Consider the following 20,328-nt stretch of genomic DNA (forward strand, 5'->3'; position numbering starts at 1 on the left):
CTCCCTGGGCGGAAACGGACCACTTAAAGCACGTCTTGACAGAAGTAAGGGCTGTGAGAGGAGCTGCCACCTGACCGAAATTACGGATGAAACGACGATAGAAGTTCGCGAAGCCGAGAAAGCGCTGCAGCTCGACGCGTGACTTAGGGACGGGCCAATCAATGACAGCTTGGACCTTAGCGGGATCCATCTTAATGCCTTCAGCGGAAATAACAGAACCGAGAAATGTGACGGAGGAGGCATGAAAAGTGCACTTCTCAGCCTTCACAAAAAGACAATTCTCTAAAAGGCGCTGGAGGACACGTCGAACGTGCTGAACATGAACATGAACATGAATCTGGAGTGACGGTGAAAAAAATCAGGATATCGTCAAGGTAAACGAAAACAAAGATGTTCAGCATGTCTCTCAGGACATCATTGACTAATGCCTGAAAGACAGCTGGAGCGTTAGCGAGGCCGAAAGGAAGAACCCGGTATTCAAAGTGCCCTAACGGAGTGTTAAACGCCGTCTTCCACTCGTCCCCCTCCCTGATGCGCACGAGATGGTAAGCGTTACGAAGGTCCAACTTAGTGAAAAACCTGGCTCCCTGCAGGATCTCGAAGGCTGAAGACATAAGAGGAAGCGGATAACGATGTCATTCAGCCCTCGATAATCTATGCAGGGGCGCAGAGACCCGTCCTTCTTCTTGACAAAAAAAAACCCCGCTCCGGCGGGAGAGGAGGAGGGGACTATGGTACCGGCGTCAAGAGCTACAGACAAATAATCTTCGAGAGCCTTACGTTCGGGAGCCGACAGAGAGTATAGTCTACCCCGGGGGGGGGTGGTTCCCGGAAGGAGATCAATACTACAATCATACGACCGGTGTGGAGGAAGAGAGGTGGCCCTGGACCGACTGAACACCGTGCGCAGATCGTGATATTCCTCCGGCACCCCTGTCAAATCACCAGGCTCCTCCTGTGAAGAAGAGACAGAGGAAACAGGAGGGATAGCAGACATTAAACATTTCACATGACAAGAGACGTTCCAGGAGAGGATAGAATTACTAGACCAATTAATGGAAGGATTATGACAAACTAGCCAGGGATGGCCCAAAACAACAGGTGTAAAAGGTGAACGAAAAATTAAAAAAGAAATGGTTTCACTATGATTACCAGAAACAGTGAGGGTTAAAGGTAGCGTCTCACGCTGAATCCTGGGGAGAGGACTACCATCCAGGGCGAACAAGGCCGTGGGCTCCTTTAACTGTCTGAGAGGAATGTCATGTTCCCGAGCCCAGGTCTCGTCCATAAAACAGCCCTCCGCCCCAGAGTCTATTAAGGCACTGCAGGAAGCTGACGAACCGGTCCAGCGTAGATGGACCGACAAGGTAGTGCAGGATCTTGAAGGAGAGACAGGAGTAGTAGCGCTCACCAGTAGCCCTCCGCTTACTGATGAGCTCTGGCCTTTTACTGGACATGAAGTGACAAAATGACCAGCGGAACCGCAATAGAGACAGAGGCGGTTGGTGATTCTCCGTTCCCTCTCCTTAGTCGAGATGCGGATACCTCCCAGCTGCATGGGCTCAGCACCCGAGCCGGCAGAGGAAGATGGTAGTGATGCGGAGAGGGGGGCAACGGAGAACGCGAGCTCCTTTCCACGAGCTCGGTGACGAAGATCAACCCGTCGCTCAATGTGAATAGCGAGTTCAATCAAGGAATCCACGCTGGAAGGAACCTCCCGGGAGAGAATCTCATCCTTTACCTCTGCGCGGAGACCCTCCAGAAAACGAGCGAGCAAAGCCGGCTCGTTCCAGCCACTGGAGGCAGCAAGAGTGCGAAACTCAATAGAGTAGTCTGTTATGGATCGATTACCTTGACATAGGGAAGACAGGGCCCTGGAAGCCTCCTCCCCAAAAACAGATCGATCAAAAACCCGTATCATCTCCTCCTTAAAGTCCTGATACTGGTTAGTACACTCAGCCCTTGCCTCCCAGATTGCCGTGCCCCACTCACGAGCCCGTCCAATAAGGAGAGATATGACGTAGGCGACACGAGCAGTGCTCCTGGAGAAAGTGTAGGGCTGGAGAGAAAACACAATATCACACTGGGTGAGGAACGAGCGGCATTCAGTGGGCTCCCCAGAGTAACACGGCGGGTTATTGATTCTGGGCTCCGGAGATTCGAAAGCCCTGGAAGTGGCCGGTGGATCGAGGCGGAGATGGTGAACCTGTTCTGTGAGGTTGGAGACTTGGGTGGCCAGGGTCTCAACGGCATGTCGAGCAGCAGACAATTCCTGCTCGTGTCTGCCTAGCATCGCTCCCTGGATCCCGACGGCTGAGTGGAGAGGATCCGAAGTCGCTGGGTCCATTCTTGGTCGGATTCTTCTGTTACGGTGCGTGAATGAGGACCCAAAAGCGAATTAACTTAAACAGAGCTTCTTTAATTACCAAACATAGGTAGGCTCAGACGGACCGGCAGATTCCGACAGGACAAGACAAGGTTACAGCAAACATGACGACAGTCTGGTTCAGGCATGAAACACAACAAACAAGAATCCGACAAGGACAGGAGCAGAAACAGAGAGAGATATAGGGACCTAATCAGAGGGAAAAAGGGAACAGGTGGGAAAAGGGGTGACGAGGTGGTTAGGAGGAGACAAGGCACAGCTGGGGGAAAGAGGGGGAGAAAAGGTAACCTAACAACGACCAGCAGAGGGAGACAGGGTGAAGGGAAAGGACAGAGACAAGACACAACATGACAGTACATGACACCTGATCTTAATGAATTCTGCTTCCCTTTGAAATGGGGTCTATTTGAATATACTAAAATGCTTCGTATAAGTTTTAAAAAAACATGGCATGCTAGCTCCATCCTGGAAGATACTGTAATAGGTTAGAATTTCACTGATGCTGTGCCACAATAAATTGCATGATTAATGCCTAAGCAAATTCATTTCCATGTGTCAAATATGTGCTTAGAGTTCAAAACAGTTAACCTAAGCTAGCAGTCTTATTGAAACATGTTCTCAGAACGTTAATAAAACCTCCCATGAAAACTTTCAGGGAACTGTAGTAAAACGTTCTCAGAACCTCCCTACAACTTAAAAATGAATGTTCCCAGAATAGGCTAAATGTTCACTTCTGTTCTCAAAACATTTAAAAAAACATTTCGTTTTCCCTGGTCAGGTCATGTGGTCATTTAGTCAATATAAACAGAGCATTCGGAAAGTATTCAGACCTTTTGACTTGTTCCACAATTTATTGCTTTACAGCCTTATTCGAAAATGCATTAAATTGATTTTTCTCCTTATCAATCAACACACAATACCCCATGATGACAAAACTAAAATAGGTTTTTAGACATTTTTGCAAATGTATGTAAAAAAAACGGAAATATCACATTTATATAAGTATTCACACACTTTACTCAGTACTTTGTTGAAGCACCTTTGGCAGCGATTACATCCTTGAGTCTTCTTGGGTATGACGCTGCAAGCTTGGCACCCCTGTATTTTGAGCGTTTCTCCCATTCTTGTCTGCAATGTTACAGTTCACCCTTCAATTGACCTTTAATTGCAAATCCTTCAACACCTCCATTGTAACAGCTTATGACAGATCCCTCACTGACTAACAGTGCTGATGGGCTCCTGGTGATCTAGACAGATTAATGAATTAAAATACAGGCTGTGGCCTTAATCTAAATTCATCAAAATGACTCTGTCCCATTGAACACACTCTTAATCTAACCTCAGAGATCAATTGTAACATGCTGCACTGAAGTCAAGGACCACAGGTGTTTTTATTAATCATATAATGTGCTATCCTCTCGAATCAAAAGTATTTTAAACGCAAAAATGAATTAATAAACCAGTCTAGCAAAATGCAATAATTTCAGGTACGTGACAGATGCTAAATGACCATGCTACTTATTCTTGTTTACAGTAGCCTAGCTAGTTACATTAGATGTCCTGTTTATGTTATCCAATCAATCTCCTTGCGGCATAGGGTGACGGTGACACGTTGGTAACCGCTCTCTAAGCAAGGTTATACTTAACATGTGTACCAGCAATAGCATCCTATTTTAAAGGCCCATTTCCTCATCACCAGGTCAGGAAGAGTGACTCCTGATGGCTTATAATAGGATAACAGGCTAGGTGTTGGTCACACGGGTAATAGCCAGGCAGGATAACACAGTCTAAAGTGAAATGATCTAATAGCCCAGAGGGAGGAGGGAGGGTGGTGCTCAGAGTTCCTCCTGACTTCCGCTTGTAGTCGAGAGAAACAGTCGCCGGTAAGAAGCCTAATCCTATAAACCTGGTCCCTGTACTAGACAGTATGTACTGATGCCAGCCAAGTCATCATGCTGTGTCCGTGATTAAACCGAGTCATGTTGAAGGCCTATCTATAGTCAGGTGGCAGGTGAATAGGACACACACAGATCTGAGACCAGTTCGGCTTCCTAATAAACCGGCTCATACAGGGCATAACATTTGTTTGACCTTATCATCATGATCTATTGAATAGTTCATCACCATGTTATGCCTTATTTCTAACCAAGTTGGTGAACATACAGAACTGAGCTGAAGCGTGGCTCTATTGACTGTCACTGTGCTGCCATCTGTTGGTAACCAGGATAATACTGTGAATTGTGCGTAGAGAGTCCGTAGATAAGTTCGAGAGTTAGTCATGTTTCATGGTCATTTCAATGCAGTCAAATCGGGAGATGAATTGAGATTCCAGTGCAAGATTAGAAAGGGGCTTTTTAATTGCCATTTTTGCATTGTAATTTCTATTTCCATGCTGAAGCGAAGTGAATATACATGAAAATACAGCAACAGTGTTTCCAAGACTTGGTTGGTAAATAACAAACATCAGGGAAGCTCTTAGAGTTCATAAAACAGACCGCATTCACATAAGTGCATTCTTACCTAGCATGTTCAAATTGCTTAGTGAGCTATACACCTTGTAATAATGGTACGCTATACTAGGAACAGTAACTGGTGCAGTTCTGTAATAGTATTAAAGGGATTTGAACGGATTCGTCACTAGGTGGCAGTGTTGTTATTAATTTCGCATTAAACAGTGATTTCGGGCCATTCAGTTACCACAACCAAGAAGAAAGCCAGGCTGGTCGGTCACCCGTGATACAAGTCAGTACTCAACACCTATCCATCAGAAAGCATGACTTGATTCAAAATAAACACTGCATGTCTAAGAATGCTAAATACGTTACACAAATAAAATCCTTTTGACATCATTATGTGACGTGACCGTTGAATAATCACTAACACTAATCACTTAACAGGTAACACTAATCCGGGTTACATTTTTGAATGTATTATAAAAACGATATAACCGGATATACACAAGCTTACGGAGTCCTCGGCCATCTTATGCTGTATCACTTTTGTAAAGACTCCATTAATGCATATGTTATTCTAATAGATGAATCTCTTACATTTGTCATGTTTCTTATTGCAATGCTAAAGACATTATGTATTCTATTGATACAATGTAAACCTCCATAGAATGTATAGAATTCACCACTCCACTTCGATGCTATATTTTCCCACCAGTACTTCACTGGTGACACTCTCCGCCTGTGCTTCATGTGTAGTTCTTAACGCAGAACACCCTTCTATACACACACACAAACTGAATCTCATTCACTCTCGCGTTCTCTCTCACACAAACACACACACGCACTCTCCCCTCTCCCTTCTAACTCTAAAGACCATAACCTAATTGATTCTCATTTTCATTATGTTCTCCCAGGGTCTCTCTCTCTCTCTCCATCTCCCAGCGAACAACAAAACCAGAGGAGACAGAACAGAACAGTCTGCCTCTCACACTGTGAGGATGACACGACCCTCCCCCTAAAGAGGAAGAAATAGAGGGTCTGCTTTGAAGTCCCACCCCCGCAAAGCAAAGGTCAAAATAATAAATGTAGGTCCAATTGAAGGGTATGCGGGGGGGGGGGACAAAAGGCTCCAAAAGGGGGGCGAATGGTATATTTTGGTCGGGCAGTCCCTCACAGTGTACTAAAGGCATGATGAATTCATAGAATCAGGCATAACCAAAGACGGAGTAGCAGGGGTCCTCGGGGAGAGAATAGGATTTTTTTAACCGGGCAGACAGGCCTGGCTCCTGCATCCTACTCTTTTTGTAGGCCATCAGTCTTTCTTTCGTCCCCTCTTTCTTTCTTTCTTTCTCTCGCTCTCTGTCTGTTTCTCCTTTGCTCGCTTAACCTCTCAGAGACACACTCTCTCTCTCACACACACACACATTCTCTCTCACACACACATAAAACTCACACTATTTCTGATACACACACTCATTCTCCCTCACTCTCTCTCTTACACACAAACACAACAGACACTCTCTCTCTCTCACACACACACACGCACTCTGATACACACATATTCTCTCTCACTCTATCTTACAAACACACACGCAGCAGATACTCTCTCTCACATGCACAAACACACAACAGACACTCTTTCACACACACACACACACACACACACATATTCTCTCTCTAATACACACACATTCTCGCTCACTCTCTCTCTTACACACACACACGCGCGCACACACACACACAGCGTGTTTTCACTTTTTCACTTGTTTGGCTTCTGCATCACCTCTTCACCTCTATTGAAAGGCATAATTAGAGGCACTGATGAATCACAGAGCCATCCCATAGACAGGCCCCATCAGCTGCAGCAGCTGCTGCATGTCACATTGTGGCCATTGTGGTTCACAACAAGTCACTTTCATTTATGTCAGTCTTTGAGGAACTAGGGACTATGTCATTTAAATATGAGCAACTTTTGTGCAGGTAGTGTTTGGTTGGATTAAAAAAGCATATTCATTTTCATTTTCATTAAAACAATTTTGCCAATGGTTGAACTGTTGAATGATACAGATGAATGGTTTTATTTAATCTGTAGGCCTAGTAATTGGTTTTCAACAAATATTGCATGACAAATCTATATGAATATCACAAACTGATTTCGGGTATATCACACCAATTCGGTCTCAAAGTCAATATATACAATCATTTGTAGTTATTAAATGTACACAGAACATTTTGTGGAATTCAATATAGTAGGCTAATACATTTTTTTCCCAGGTGAGAAGTAAATAAACTTCGCCAACATGTGTAAAACTGTTGATCTGACTGTGTGTGGCATACAGTAGGCATATAGACAAGGCTATGTGGGGACACTACTGCCTGACCTTTACAGTAACATATCAGAGTTCACGTGTAAAATATTCATTCCCATTGCTTTGTTATTCCCAACATCTCCAAGACACATTTAATATGAGGCGCATCATCGAGGCTCCAATTTCCTCTGGAGGATGCAACCAGTACCGAATTACATGCGCAATCCTGCCGTGAATCAGACATCACCACGGTAACCGAACGGTATTCACCATTCTCTGCTTTACCCGTAAACATCCGCGACGCAACCCTACCGATCGTCATCCTCGTACGCAGTAAGTCATTTTTCTCCCTTTGTTATAGCCTATGTGGAATGTATTGTCATCGTTTGTGTGGGCAATTTTATTGATAAGGCTTTATGTCTGCTTGCACTTACGTGAATAAACCCGTAGCCTACGGTATCCTATAGTCTACATTGCAAATGACATGATTCGATTGTCACAAACAACAACAACAAAAAATTGCCTGATGTGAAAACAGCATTGGTTGCTTATGTCTTTGTGTCTATTTGAGTATTAATAATGGCTGTATATTTCAAGCATATTGATACGGTTGAGAGCCCCCTCGATATTAATCCAATGCGCGAAAGGAGCAAGCTAAAATTCACAACGGTCTAAACAATTTCAAAGATGACATTGTCATTTCCGACAATTATATCGGTGTTCAAATTAGCTTTCATAACGAGTTCTTGAATGCCAATTTCTTCTTGAATTCTTGAATGTCAATCCATTGCCCTTGTAGCCTATGCAAAGAGCATCTCGAGCAGTCTGTGCCATGACATGAGGTTATAGGTTATGTATGGTTCTTACCGAAACGTATGTTACCACATGACGTGTGATGTGACATGAGTTTCAGCCGTCATGGTCATGCCATTTCTCTGTCTTGTTTGTTTTCGGGATGTTTGCTAACTGGCCGTTAGCTGTGCTGATCAGTAGAATCTCTGTTGCAGCAAACACGCTCTTTTCAATGCAGCAAGTTGAGATCAGATGCCTGATTAGTGAACCATGAAGAAAAAAGTTAACAGGCCTAGATACTAATAGTTTATAGAATCATTCATTTTTTATTATTTGTAAGACTATGTTTTATCTTGTGTTATGTGGTTCTAGCATTTATAAAGCATTAATACACATCACCTCCTTATTGTACTTCCCAATCAAAATATTCAGAGAATATTGACCAAAAATATGAATCGAAAAGATTAAGGAAACTATACTGTTTTTATGGTTATAATGCCATCCACATTCATCCAAACCTTGTTTCATTCCTTCGCTGATGGAAGAACAGATTTGACAGCTGGCTCTCAGCTCTTTCTGCATTGATATAGCATCAATCAGTCATCTGAATCACCATGGCACCCACACCTCCCTCCTACAGTAGCCTGCAATCTACAGTCTGAAGATGGTGGGCTGTAGTTTTGTACAGACAACCACATTAGCCATTATAGCCACCCACTCACTCCACAGTGCAACAATAGCTAGGCTAATGGAGCCTGGAGGAAGTGTTTGTGTGTGTGTGTGTGTGTGTGTGTGTGTGTGTGTTCGTGCGTGTGTGCGTGAGACAGAGAGAGATAGCTAGAGAGAGAGAGAGAGAGAGAGAGAGTTTGTGTGTAAGTTTTCGTGCTCGTCTGTGTTCCTGCCTATACCTGTCTGTATGATTGAACCTGCGAGGAACTGATCTTTGCCCCCTTGTTAGTATCATCATTATGAGTCATTCTCACAGCGGTACAGGATGGCGAGCTACGGAGAAGGTGGTGCCGCATTTCACACGGCGTCAACGAGCTCAGTGGCTTCTCACCTTGTGTTCCACATTCAGATGGTGCTCTGATCGAGGAGGCACAGTTAGACCAACACACACATAGGAAGGATATGAAGCAAACACACAGCGTGTGTTCCTGTGTGTAGCCCACGCAACATCTTTACATGACTCACCTTGGAATTACAGCCAGTACGGACATAATAAACTAATAAACATAATAAACGAATGAAAGAGATACTGTAGGCCTACTTGTGGGAATAGACATAATGACGATGACACCTAGTTTGACACAAACCTCCTAGATAGTGCAGGGCAAAGACAGTCAGAGGCATATCATGGCATCCATTTAAATAAAGCTCTCGCCATCATCATCACCACCACCATCATTTTAACATCATCATCAATTTCAGCCACACAAGGAAACAGGGAGCAACGAAGTGGAATAAAATCAAGTTGCATTACCAAGTACCTTACCCTCTGCACAGTAAAGCCAAACTGAGTTGCGTTAACAAATACCTTACCCTCTACACAGTAAAGCCAAACCGAGTTGCGTTACCCAGCATCTAATCGTTCAGAACTGTTTGTATTGCGATCCAAATCGTCCAGACAGACAGTCATTGAGAAGTAGTTCGAACCCAACAGAGCTGTGTTACTGAGCATCTGATCCTCTGCACGGCTTCTTTCCCCATTCAGATTGGTCAGGCAGGCAGACATGGTGAAGCTGGGCAGTAACCTGGCTGATAAGCTGGATAAAGAACAGTCTATGGACGATGGCTTTGATAACATCCCCCTCATCACCCCTCTGGAGGTGAACCAGCTGCAACAGCCATACTTAGACAAGGTAACAACGTGAGTGTGTGCGTGCTCGCGCGTGTGTGTGTGTGTGCGCGCGCGCACCCAGCAATTATTAGACATGTTCAGTACATCCTGTCTGTATATTACATTACACTGCATGTCTAGACACACATCAAGCCTACATCATTTCTGAGCCTGTCATTGGTCCCTGTACTGTGCCTTGACCCAGCCTCCCTGTTATCCTAATGATTCAGAGTGCTGTGGCATCACCCCACACTATCTCAGAGCCTCTTAGAATACATAGTAGATCACACGCACACACACACACACACACACACACACACACACACACACACACACACACACACACACACACACACACACACACACACACCACTTACAGTTCTATTTAAGCAGCCCGGTTCCAACCCAGCGATCTGACTCGGAGTGCTCTGCTGTGCTATGCTGCTGTTCATCCTCAGGTAATCGTGAAGACCACAACAGAGTATCAGCTGCAGCAGAAGAAAAAGAAGAAGTTGTACGTGCCGGGAATCAAGAAGCTGAATATAAAACTGTACGACGAGGTATCAGAGAAGGTCAAGGTAAAGTCTTATCTAAGGGCTAGTAGTATGTTTACTGAAGTACTACTGGGAATGGTGATATTCATGGTCGTGTGTGTGTGTGTGTGTGTGTGTGTGTGTGTGTGTGTATGTGTGTTCCAGCTCACAGGGTTGATCCTCATCACCCTTGGGTTCCTGGCTTGTCTTCTCCTGCTGGTCATGTACAAGGCTCTGTGGTACAATCAACTTACCTGCCCAGAGGGCTTCGTTCTCAAGGTAGGCATCACTAACACACACACACACACACCTTCTATCCGAACAGCTTATGTCCCGATGGTAAGGTAGACTACTGAAAGCATCATCATCATAACATACACACATAAACACACACTGCCTCCTATCCCAGTCAGACAGTCCTAGAGGTTTTTATTTTAATTTAACCTTTAACTAGGCAAGTCAGTTAAGAACAAATTCGTATTTACAATGACGGCATGCACCGGCCAAACCCGGACGACTCTGCGGCAATTGTGCGCCGCCCTATTGTACTCCCAATCACGGGCGGTTGTGATACAGCCTGGAATCGAACCAGGGTGTCTGTCGTGACGCCTCAAGCACTGAGATGCAGTGCCTTAGACCGCTGCGCCACTCGGGGTTACATTCATTAAAACCACAGACAAGAAGCAGAGGTTGTTTCTCTAGCGTTCTCCCACAGAGACCAACAGAGGACTATTATTTAAGTTCTTATAATCGCCTTCACAAACATAATTCTCATCCAGTCCCAATGACTTACTAATACACCCTCTCCTATAGTCAATACTTACTGTACACCTCATCTAGTACTCATACTGTATTCTGTTGACAACATATTTTCCCACCAGAGACTTCTAAGGGATTCTCTCCCACTCTTTCTGTCTCTTCACTCTGGGAACATAAACTCATTATCTCCTTAGGACACCTCCCAGGCATCGTGTGCTCAGGCAACGCTCCACGCCTGTTACTCTCTACAAAGGCCCCCTGTCTTTTAAAGAGCGAGAGGCAGGCAAGGCTTTTTGGTCAGGCAGTAGATTGGGACGCCCGTGAATCAGAGAGGGGCCTTTCATTAAGGCTGAGCGTGACTAAACTGTGATTAAAGGCTGAAGACGAGAGGAGGGAGATGGGCGACGGGGCCTTCCCGGCAGAGGCTTTTGATGTTGACGGGTACAGTGCAGCTCGCGGCGTTTTTCCACAGCTAATGTGTTGTTGGAGACATGAAAAGGGGCAGGGAAATAGGAGAGTCAAACGGAGGGTGTCGTGGCGTTGTCTTCCGTTTAGCAGAGCGTAGGCAGCCAGGGTTGTTGTGAGAGGTCATTTCTCACAATACTGATGGAAGGTCAGGTAGTCTGTCAAGAAGCCTTGGATTTCCCTCAGGGGTTTGTTCAGTAGACCGATGCTACTCAATGGAAAAACGCTCGTAAGGAAAATTCACTTGAAGCTTCTCCTGTCAGAGCTTGGCAAATTGGTGGAGTACCTTTCTTTCCCTTCGACAGCTTACGCGTTCATTTATCTAAGGATGGCATCTCAGGTGTCATATCTAATGAGACAAAGCTGGCACATCTAAGTTGGAATATGAAAAATGATTTCCCTGAAAGAACCTTACTCATGCTCGCCCACGCTGTGGAATAAGACGTTGTATTACTCACTCGTAATAAGTCGTTTCAGTGAAGGGTAAGGTAGTAAGTAACATGTGACTTGCCCTCATCATTTGCCGAGTCCTACCACAACCCATTATGATGACCAGAATCCCTGCTGTCCCTAACTGTAAATAGAGGCAACAGTATCATACGTCATCACTTTGCACACCCTCTTCACTGACGCTTCTGCCTCCCGGCTCCTGTCTCTTACAGGGTTGGGGGTCACTTTCCATTCACTCAATTCAGGAAGTGATTTAAAACTGATATTTTTTCACATCCTGAAGTAAATAATGAAATTGACACCAACTGTCCTCTGTCCTCTTCCCCACGCAGCACAAGCACTGCACCCCAGCAGCGGTCCTGGAGCCCTGGTACTACACAGAGCAGCAGCAGCAGGAGGACCCAGGCGTGCCCCCCCGCTCCAGCAGTCTCTACACCGCCCTGGGTCACCTCAACCAGGCCAAGAGGACCGCCGCCGGAGCCATCATCCCCGAGCTGCCCCCGTCACCATGGTTCCCCGTCATCAACGCCCTGAAGCAAGCCGAGAGGGCCAAAGAGGAGGCGAGTCGTTCGAAGGAGTGAGGGATGGAGGGATTTCCAGAGGGAAAGGGTTTAGGAAGGGGGCGATAAAGGTAGAAGGGTATATGGGGTTTCCAAAAGGAAGAGTTAGGAAGAGGGGATGGAGATGGAGATGGGGGAAAAAGTGTTGTTTACTTGGGGGAGTTGACTATGAGGTATTCTGGGTAACGCTCCAAATGTCTGTTTAGGTGTCAGCGAACGTGACTCATTTGCAGTAAAGTTAATCTCTCTATGACGTTATCAGTGAGGACCACCGCCTTGTGTTATGTGCGTGCGTGCCTGTGCGAGCGAGAGAGAGAGAGAGAGAGAGAGGTGAGAGATGTGCGTGTGAGAAGCGTTGGAGAACTGAACATAACAAGATTCCCTGAAATGCTCACTAGATTGTCTTTATCAGACTAACATGTTTTCAGGTTTTTATTTTATTCTGAACTGAATGTAGAGTATTGTTAGTAATGTGGTCTGACAAGGTTTAGCGTTATTACATTTAGATCGAACTAGACATGTTTTTTGTCGATTTTTACATACACAGTTCGAGAAATAAAATGTTTTGTTCTATTCAGGAAGCACAGAGCCCACATTAATTTAGAAACATGATTGTAAAAAACATATTTATCATGCCTTTTTTTCTCAATAGATTTTCCAGCAGCTGTGAACAATTTGTGTATGAGGATTTTGGTACAATTGGGTACGAGGAACCTGAATATTTTCAGGTGGAAGATAACCAAATGGATTGATGTCATTTCAATTCAGATGATTTTGAATGTAGTAGACTAGCAGGTGTACAAGTTGGATTCCTGTCTCATAATTAATATTTTAACATAACATTAACTACCTAGAGTGTCCGTATCTTTGTGTTTTCTAGTATTTATTTAAAGACCTATTTATTATGAGCTTACTTTATTCCTTAAGCTATTTATTTGATTTTTTTTTTTTTTTGGGGGGGGGGGGGGTGAAAAGCTTGAAGGATAACATTTTTAAAATCATTTATTTGGGGATTTTTAAAATAGTGAATAAAATGCAATGCGATTCATATCAAGTCATCATAATAACTGGCAGTATTTTCACCATGGATCAGATTGTGATACTGCCATTGTGTCACCATTCACCACCCAGCGTTAATAAACCTTGTTCTGTTCTGAGTGCCAAACGTTTATGTCAGACCCATCTGCTCTGATGTCATCAATAAAGCTTTCTCATTCATAATCTGGGACTTGTTGAATTGGCTTTTTTTTACTGATTGCATGTACTTTCAATGCACAATAGCAACGCTCTATTTTTTACGATCCAGTTTCAATATCTATTTACCTGGTATTGCCAAATAGTTTCTATGAGGTTTTTTTATTTTTATTAAGAAAACCAAGTAAAAGTACACCAAAAGGAGTCACTGTCACGTTATTTTCACTGTTGATTATTCAGAGATGAGTGGCATGCACAGAATGCTAAACATGACTTGCTTCTTTTCTTCAAACCTCAGCTTAGCTATTCGGTACTGAGCCATATCCTCCTCTCTCTCTCTCTCTCTGTCTCTCTTTCTCTCTCTCTATCTATATCTGTCTCTCTTTCTGTCTCTCTCTCCATCTCGCTCTCTCTTTCTGTCTCTCTCTCTTGCTATCTCTCTGTCTCTCTCTCTCTCCCGCTCGTTCTCTCTCTCTCTCTCTCTCACTTTCTCTCTCTCTCTTTCTCCTATTTCTGTCAGGGACTCTGCTGTGAGGCTGTCTGCATCTCATTTACACTCACATATTTTCACACCATTGCATTAAGCCCGGAGACGTGTGTGGATTTATGTGTGTTTTGTGTGTGTGTGTGTGCGTGCTTGTGTGCACGTCTGTGTGTGTGTGTATGGGCAGGCTAATGTGTATGTGTGTGCATGTGTGTGTTTGCGGATGCCTATGTGTACATGCACCTACTGCATGTGTGTGTGTGTGTGCCCAGCCACGCTTATTAATGAAATTGACATTATGCCCAGTTTAGACTGTGATGGGAGTTTTTTCTCTCCCCCTCCGCATGCAGTTGCTGAGTGACAAACTTTGTCCGCTTGGCCTAGGGCATGGAACTACATAAAGTGTTAAAAAGTATTTATTAGGCCATTTCCAGACCCCATGCTTAGTCAAAGCATAGCATCTCATGCCAAGAAGGCTTGGATTTGGGGCCGGGGGAAAAGCAAATAAAATCTGCTGGGTAGTCACGTAAAGGCCTCCAGTCTCGTTTCCCTTGCTTTACAACATCAACAGATCTACACAGTAAAATAGCAGGTTGGCTTTTAATTTGTTCTGACTGTTTGGAGGCTCCGCATTCCCCAGTAGATTGCGAGGAGTCACTGCCAAAAGTCATTTAGGCTCATTTAGTGTATAACGTTCGCCATAATCAAATTCCTCTGGGGTTTTTCTGATGTCACAAATAACAAGAGGAGAATGTGAGAGAGAGGGGGACTTGGAGTGATGTAACTAATGTTCTCTCTCTCTCTTTTCATTGTTCTGTTTCATTTTTTATTTGTCTAGGTGATTACTCTCTCAGCGGCTGATAAGTAGGGAGGTGTAATTAAAGTATGTCAAAAAAAGTAGGAAAAAAGTGAGAAAATTGGAGAGAGGTAGAAGAGAAGAAAGACAGAGACCAAACAAGGATAAGAAAGGAGGGAGAGAGAGACAGAAGAGATATAAGAAAATAAGAGAGAGACAGTGGACAGGAGAGAGACAGTGGACAGGAGGGGAGAGAGACAGTGGAAAGGAGAGGGGAGAGAGACAGTGGAAATGAGAGGGGAGAGAGACAGTGGACAGGAGGAGAGAGAGAGAGAGACCGTGGAAATGAGAGGGGAGCGAGACAGTGGAAATGAGAGGGGAGCGAGACAGTGGACAGGAGAGGGGTGAGAGACAGTGGAAATGAGAGGGGAGAGAGACAGTGGACAGGAGAGGGGAGAGAGACAGTGGACAGGAGAGGGGAGAGAGACAGTGGACAGGAGAGGGGAGAGAGACAGTGGAAAGGAGAGGGGAGCGAGACAGTGGAAAGGAGAGGGGAGAGAGACAGTGGAAAGGAGAGGGGAGAGAGACAGTGGAAAGGAGAGGGGAGAGAGACAGTGGACAGGAGAGGGGAGAGAAGGAGAGGGGAGAGAGACAGTGGAAAGGAGAGGGGAGAGAGACAGTGGACAGGAGAGGGGAGAGAGACAGTGGAAAGGAGAGAGACAGTGGAAAGGAGAGAGACAGTGGAAAGGAGAGGGGAGAGAGGCAGTGGACAGGAGAGGGGAGAGAGACAGTGGACAGAAGAGGGGAGAGAGGCAGTGGACAGGAGAGGGGAGAGAGACAGTGGACAGGCGAGAGACAGTGGAAAGGAGAGGAGAGAGAGACAGTGGAAAGGAGAGGGGAGAGAGGCAGTGGACAGGAGAGGGGAGAGAGACAGTGGAAAGAAGAGAGACAGTGGAAAGGAGAGAGACCGTGGAAATGAGAGGGGAGTGAGACAGTGGAAAGGAGAGGGGAGAGAGGCAGTGGACAGGAGAGGGGAGAGAGACAGTGGAAAGGAGAGGGGAGAGAGACAGTGGAAAGGAGAGGGGAGAGAGACAGTGGAAAGGAGAGTGGCGAGAGACAGTGGAAAGGCGAGGGGAGAGAGACAGTGGACTGGAGAGAGACAGTGGACAGGAGGGGAGAGAGACAGTGGACAGGAGAGGGGAGAGAGACAGTGGAAAGGAGAGGGGAGAGAGACAGTGGAAAGGAGAGGGGAGAGAGGCAGTGGACAGGAGAGGGGAGAGAGACAGTGGAAAGGAGAGAGACAGTGGAAAGGAGAGGGGAGAGAGACCGTGGAAATGAGAGGGGAGAGAGACAGTGGACAGGAGAGGGGAGAGAGACAGTGGAAAGGAGAGGGGAGAGAGGCAGTGGACAGGAGAGGGGAGAGAGACAGTGGAAAGGAGAGAGACAGTGGAAAGGAGAGAGACCGTGGAAATGAGAGGGGAGAGAGACAGTGGACAGGAGAGGGGAGAGAGACAGTGGAAAGGAGAGGGGAGAGAGACAGTGGAAAGGAGAGGGGAGAGAGACAGTGGAAAGGAGAGGGGAGAGAGACAGTGGACAGGAGAGGGGAGAGAGACAGTGGACAGGAGAGGGGAGAGAGACAGTGGACAGGAGAGGGGAGAGAGACAGTGGAAAGGAGAGGGGAGAGAGACAGTGGAAAGGAGAGGGGAGAGAGACAGTGGAAAGGAGAGGGGAGAGAGACAGTGGAAAGGAGAGGGGAGAGAGACAGTGGAAAGGAGAGGGGAGAGAGACAGTGGAAAGGAGAGGGGAGAGAGGCAGTGGACAGGAGAGGGGAGAGAGGCAGTGGACAGGAGAGGGGAGAGAGACAGTGGAAAGGAGAGAGACAGTGGAAAGGAGAGGGGAGAGAGACCGTGGAAATGAGAGGAGAGAGAGAGACATTGGAAATGAGAGGGGAGAGAGACCGTGGAAAGAAGAGGGGAGAGAGACAGTGGAAATGAGAGGGGAGAGAGACAGTGGAAATGAGAGGGGAGAGAGACAGTGGAAAGGAGAGGGGAGAGAGACAGTGGAAAGGAGAGGGGAGGAGAGAGAGACAGTGTACAGGAGAGAGACAGTGGAAAGGAAATGAGAGAGACAGTGGACAGGAGAGGAGAGAGAGACAGGGGACAGGAGAGGAGAGAGAGACAGGGGACAGGAGAGGAGAGAGACAGTGGACAGGAGAGGAGAGAGAGACAGGGGACAGGAGAGGAGAGAGAGACAGGGGACAGGAGAGGAGAGGGACAGGGGACAGGAGAGGAGAGAGACAGTGGAAAGGAGAGGGGAGAGAGACGGAACAGGAGAGGAGAGAGACAGGGGACAGGAGAGGAGAGAGACAGTGGAAAGGAGAGGGGAGAGAGACGGAACAGGAGAGGAGAGAGACAGTGGACAGGAGAGGGAAAGAAAGAGACAAAAAGAAAAATACCAAAACGAGGGAGAAGAGACAATAGGAAACAGAGAGGGAAGAAAAGACAGTAGGAAGGAGAGGAAGGAGAGACCGATGTAGGAAGGGTGGAATGGAGGGAGGAGAGCAGATGAGAGGCAACTCAGTCTCGGGGGGGGGGGTGGGGTCACCCTGTGTCTGTACGTGTTGTTGTGTGTCACAGTGGGTTCCCTCTACACTGGCGCCAGATGGGAATGTCTCCTTAACCAGAGTCAGTGCAACGACACATCCTCCACACACACACACACACACACACACCCTCCCCGTACCGACCTGGCTTTGATGATAGAAACACTATACATGCAGCATGATCACTGTGGCTTGGTCTTCTATGGCGGTATCAAGGGGACTTTATCATAACTTATCACAGTGGTTTATTTCCACAGTATTATTATTGAGTTGAAGAGCAATGAGATAAAGAGAAAATAAAGAGGGTACAATGACATACTGAGGAGGAGCAAACTTTTGTAATTAGGGATCTGAAATGAGTTAGGGCCTACGGGTCCTGGTCCACAGCAATAGGGGATAGGGTGCCATTTCATTCAGACATAGATTTAGTGTTACAGTGGGAGTTTAGGAGGTATATTGCCCCCTAGGGGTTGTATCCGGGGGTTGCGGAGAGGAATTCACTCAGGCAGAGTTCTGGTTGTCACTAGTTACCACAGCCACAAATGATATATTATATACTATATTTTAAAAACTCATGAAGTCAAAAACTAGCTTTTTGGACTTCATTTAAGGTTGGGGTTAGGCATGAGGTTAGCAATGTTGTTGGGGTTAAGGTCAGGGTTAGGTTTAAAATAAGATTTTAAGAAGAGAAAGGGTTGAAATAGGCGGGGTTTAGCCATTTGTGGTTGTGGTAACTAGAGATGACCCAGAGCTCTCTCGCTGCATTCTCTTCCCTGATACATTCAATTTGACCTAGAGTGACAGACAGTGTTCTCGGTACCCCTGCATTTCATCACAGACAGTTTTTGGGAATGCGAAAATAGAACGTTTTATAGTATGTGACATTTGGAAAATGTAGTATGCTTTAAAACGGCAGGATGTCATACTAATTTCGGCTTTTCATCTGTTAGAATTCGCTGCATGCTATTGCGGAAGAGAATTTGTGTTTGTGTCTGACAGCAGCTGATAATCATCTGATAATGAGATAAGGCTGCTGTCTCAAACTTAAAGAATGGCGGGAAACGACGCATTCATTTGACGCCTTCTCAGTATAGCTGAGTCTGGTATGGTGACACGTGTTCCTGACTGAGTACATTTTCACTAAACAGTAGGTTCTAAATAGTATGTAGCACAATAAGTATGTCATTTTTGTAAGTAGTAGGACAGATTTCAGACATGGCCAGAGACTTTGTGTGTTGTTTTAACATCTCCCTCTTTTTTACCTGGTTGTTTAGTCAGTGGCTACAATGAGAGAGAACGTTTCAGTCCTCTAACTCGCAGTCAGATCAACAAGATGACTGCCCTTTAAAATGACTCAACAGCCATGAAATTACTCATTAGTCTGTTACCCTGCCGTGAGATACCCTAATGCCACGACTTCTAGCGTGTAAGCAATTATCTAGACCTACGGAGAGGTAGTTCGATAGGCCCAAAGCTGCGGCCCATACATGGCATCAAAGACAACAACAACAACAAAAACGCATTTGGCTTTTGTTCCGTTCCGTTTTGGAGTAGAAATATTATCATTAGTCATAGACCAAATCATTTTACGACATCCTGTGATTAGACTTTGGACTAATAGGCTAATGAGACAAATGGAGGTTGAATGGAGAGGAGTTGGTTCCTATTACCAATATGGCATCTCAGGGAGAAGCTGAGACACACACACACTCTTTCTTTCTCTCATACACATACACACAGGCTGGTTTGATTTAGGCTCTGTGGTCTCCACCCGCTCGGTGAAGCCACAGACTCTCTCTCTCTCAGACGAAAAAGAGAGAGAGAGAGAGAGAAACAGAGAGAGAGAGAGCGAGAGAGAGAGAGCGAGAGATTGAAAGAGAGAGAGCGAGAGATAGAAAGAGAGAGAGAGAGAGAGCGAGAGATAGAAAGAGAGAGAGAGAGAGAGAGAGAGCGAGAGAGAGAGAGAGAGACAGAGAAAGAGCAGAATGAACCCCCAGTTAGGTCAGCCTGACCATGGGCTGCCTGCCTGCGTCTGCAAAGCATCAAGCGCAAACCATCCAAATTGGCTTTAATCTGTGTTTTGCTTTGCCCATTATCAGCCTGCGGAGCTGCATGGCAAATGAGAATGAATGGGGCTTCAATGAGGTTTGGATAGTTTGGTTGAGGGGAAGGCCATGACATGATTCATGTTGATCTATTGATTCCCTGACCTGGCAAAGCTTTAGCGGTAATACGGGATAAATGACCGACTTACATCCCCGCAGACCTTTTACTCGCCGGTGAACAATAAAAAGTGGGATGCAGCAGAAATTAAGACTGTTATCAACCCTCCTCAGGTGAAGACAACCTCCACTGTAACAGATTATTCATAAACATATCTAATATTATATATGGAGCTCGGTAGGCTTTAAGAGATCCATAACCTCAAACAGAGCAACTGAATTGAATATACTGTGGCTCCGCAGGCTTTGTATATATATATATATATATATATATATATATATATATATATATATATCATCAAACATATGTCATATTTATTTTTAGACTATATCATCAAACTCAGCAAGCAAATATAACATAGCTTGATAGGCTATCGAGAACTATGGCATCAAGCAAACCCAACATATTTAATGGAGCTCTATAGGACCTCTGGAACTACACAATCAAACACAGCAAACATATTTAATATAGCAGGACAGCTC

The 20,328-nt window shown here is 45.4% G+C and overlaps 1 protein-coding gene across 1 annotated transcript; it reads left to right on the forward strand.

Annotated features, from left to right (window-relative positions):
• Positions 1-7,200: 7,200 nt before the first annotated feature.
• On the forward strand, positions 7,201-13,768 carry LOC110493549 (neuronal vesicle trafficking-associated protein 1). The gene is made up of 5 exons (XM_021567895.3): positions 7,201-7,481; positions 9,655-9,802; positions 10,239-10,358; positions 10,479-10,592; positions 12,320-13,768. Exons 2-5 carry the CDS (start codon positions 9,674-9,676, stop codon positions 12,566-12,568), a joined length of 612 nt encoding a protein of 203 aa, XP_021423570.1. The 5' UTR covers positions 7,201-7,481; positions 9,655-9,673; the 3' UTR covers positions 12,569-13,768.
• The last annotated feature ends 6,560 nt before the right edge of the window (positions 13,769-20,328 follow it).

The sequence above is a fragment of the Oncorhynchus mykiss genome, chromosome 17, assembly GCF_057628025.1.
Source record: "Oncorhynchus mykiss isolate SJ-2025 chromosome 17, ASM5762802v1, whole genome shotgun sequence".
NCBI lineage: Eukaryota > Metazoa > Chordata > Actinopteri > Salmoniformes > Salmonidae > Oncorhynchus > Oncorhynchus mykiss.

Excerpts from the sequence above, each read along its gene's own strand:
- LOC110493549 (XM_021567895.3), top strand. The coding sequence starts at position 9,674 with ATGGTGAAGCTGGGCAGTAACCTGGCTGATAAGCTGGATAAAGAACAG. Across the intron at positions 9,803-10,238 it reads AACAGCCATACTTAGACAAG|GTAATCGTGAAGACCACAAC; the intron begins GTAACAACGTGA and ends GTTCATCCTCAG. Across the intron at positions 10,593-12,319 it reads CAGAGGGCTTCGTTCTCAAG|CACAAGCACTGCACCCCAGC; the intron begins GTAGGCATCACT and ends TTCCCCACGCAG.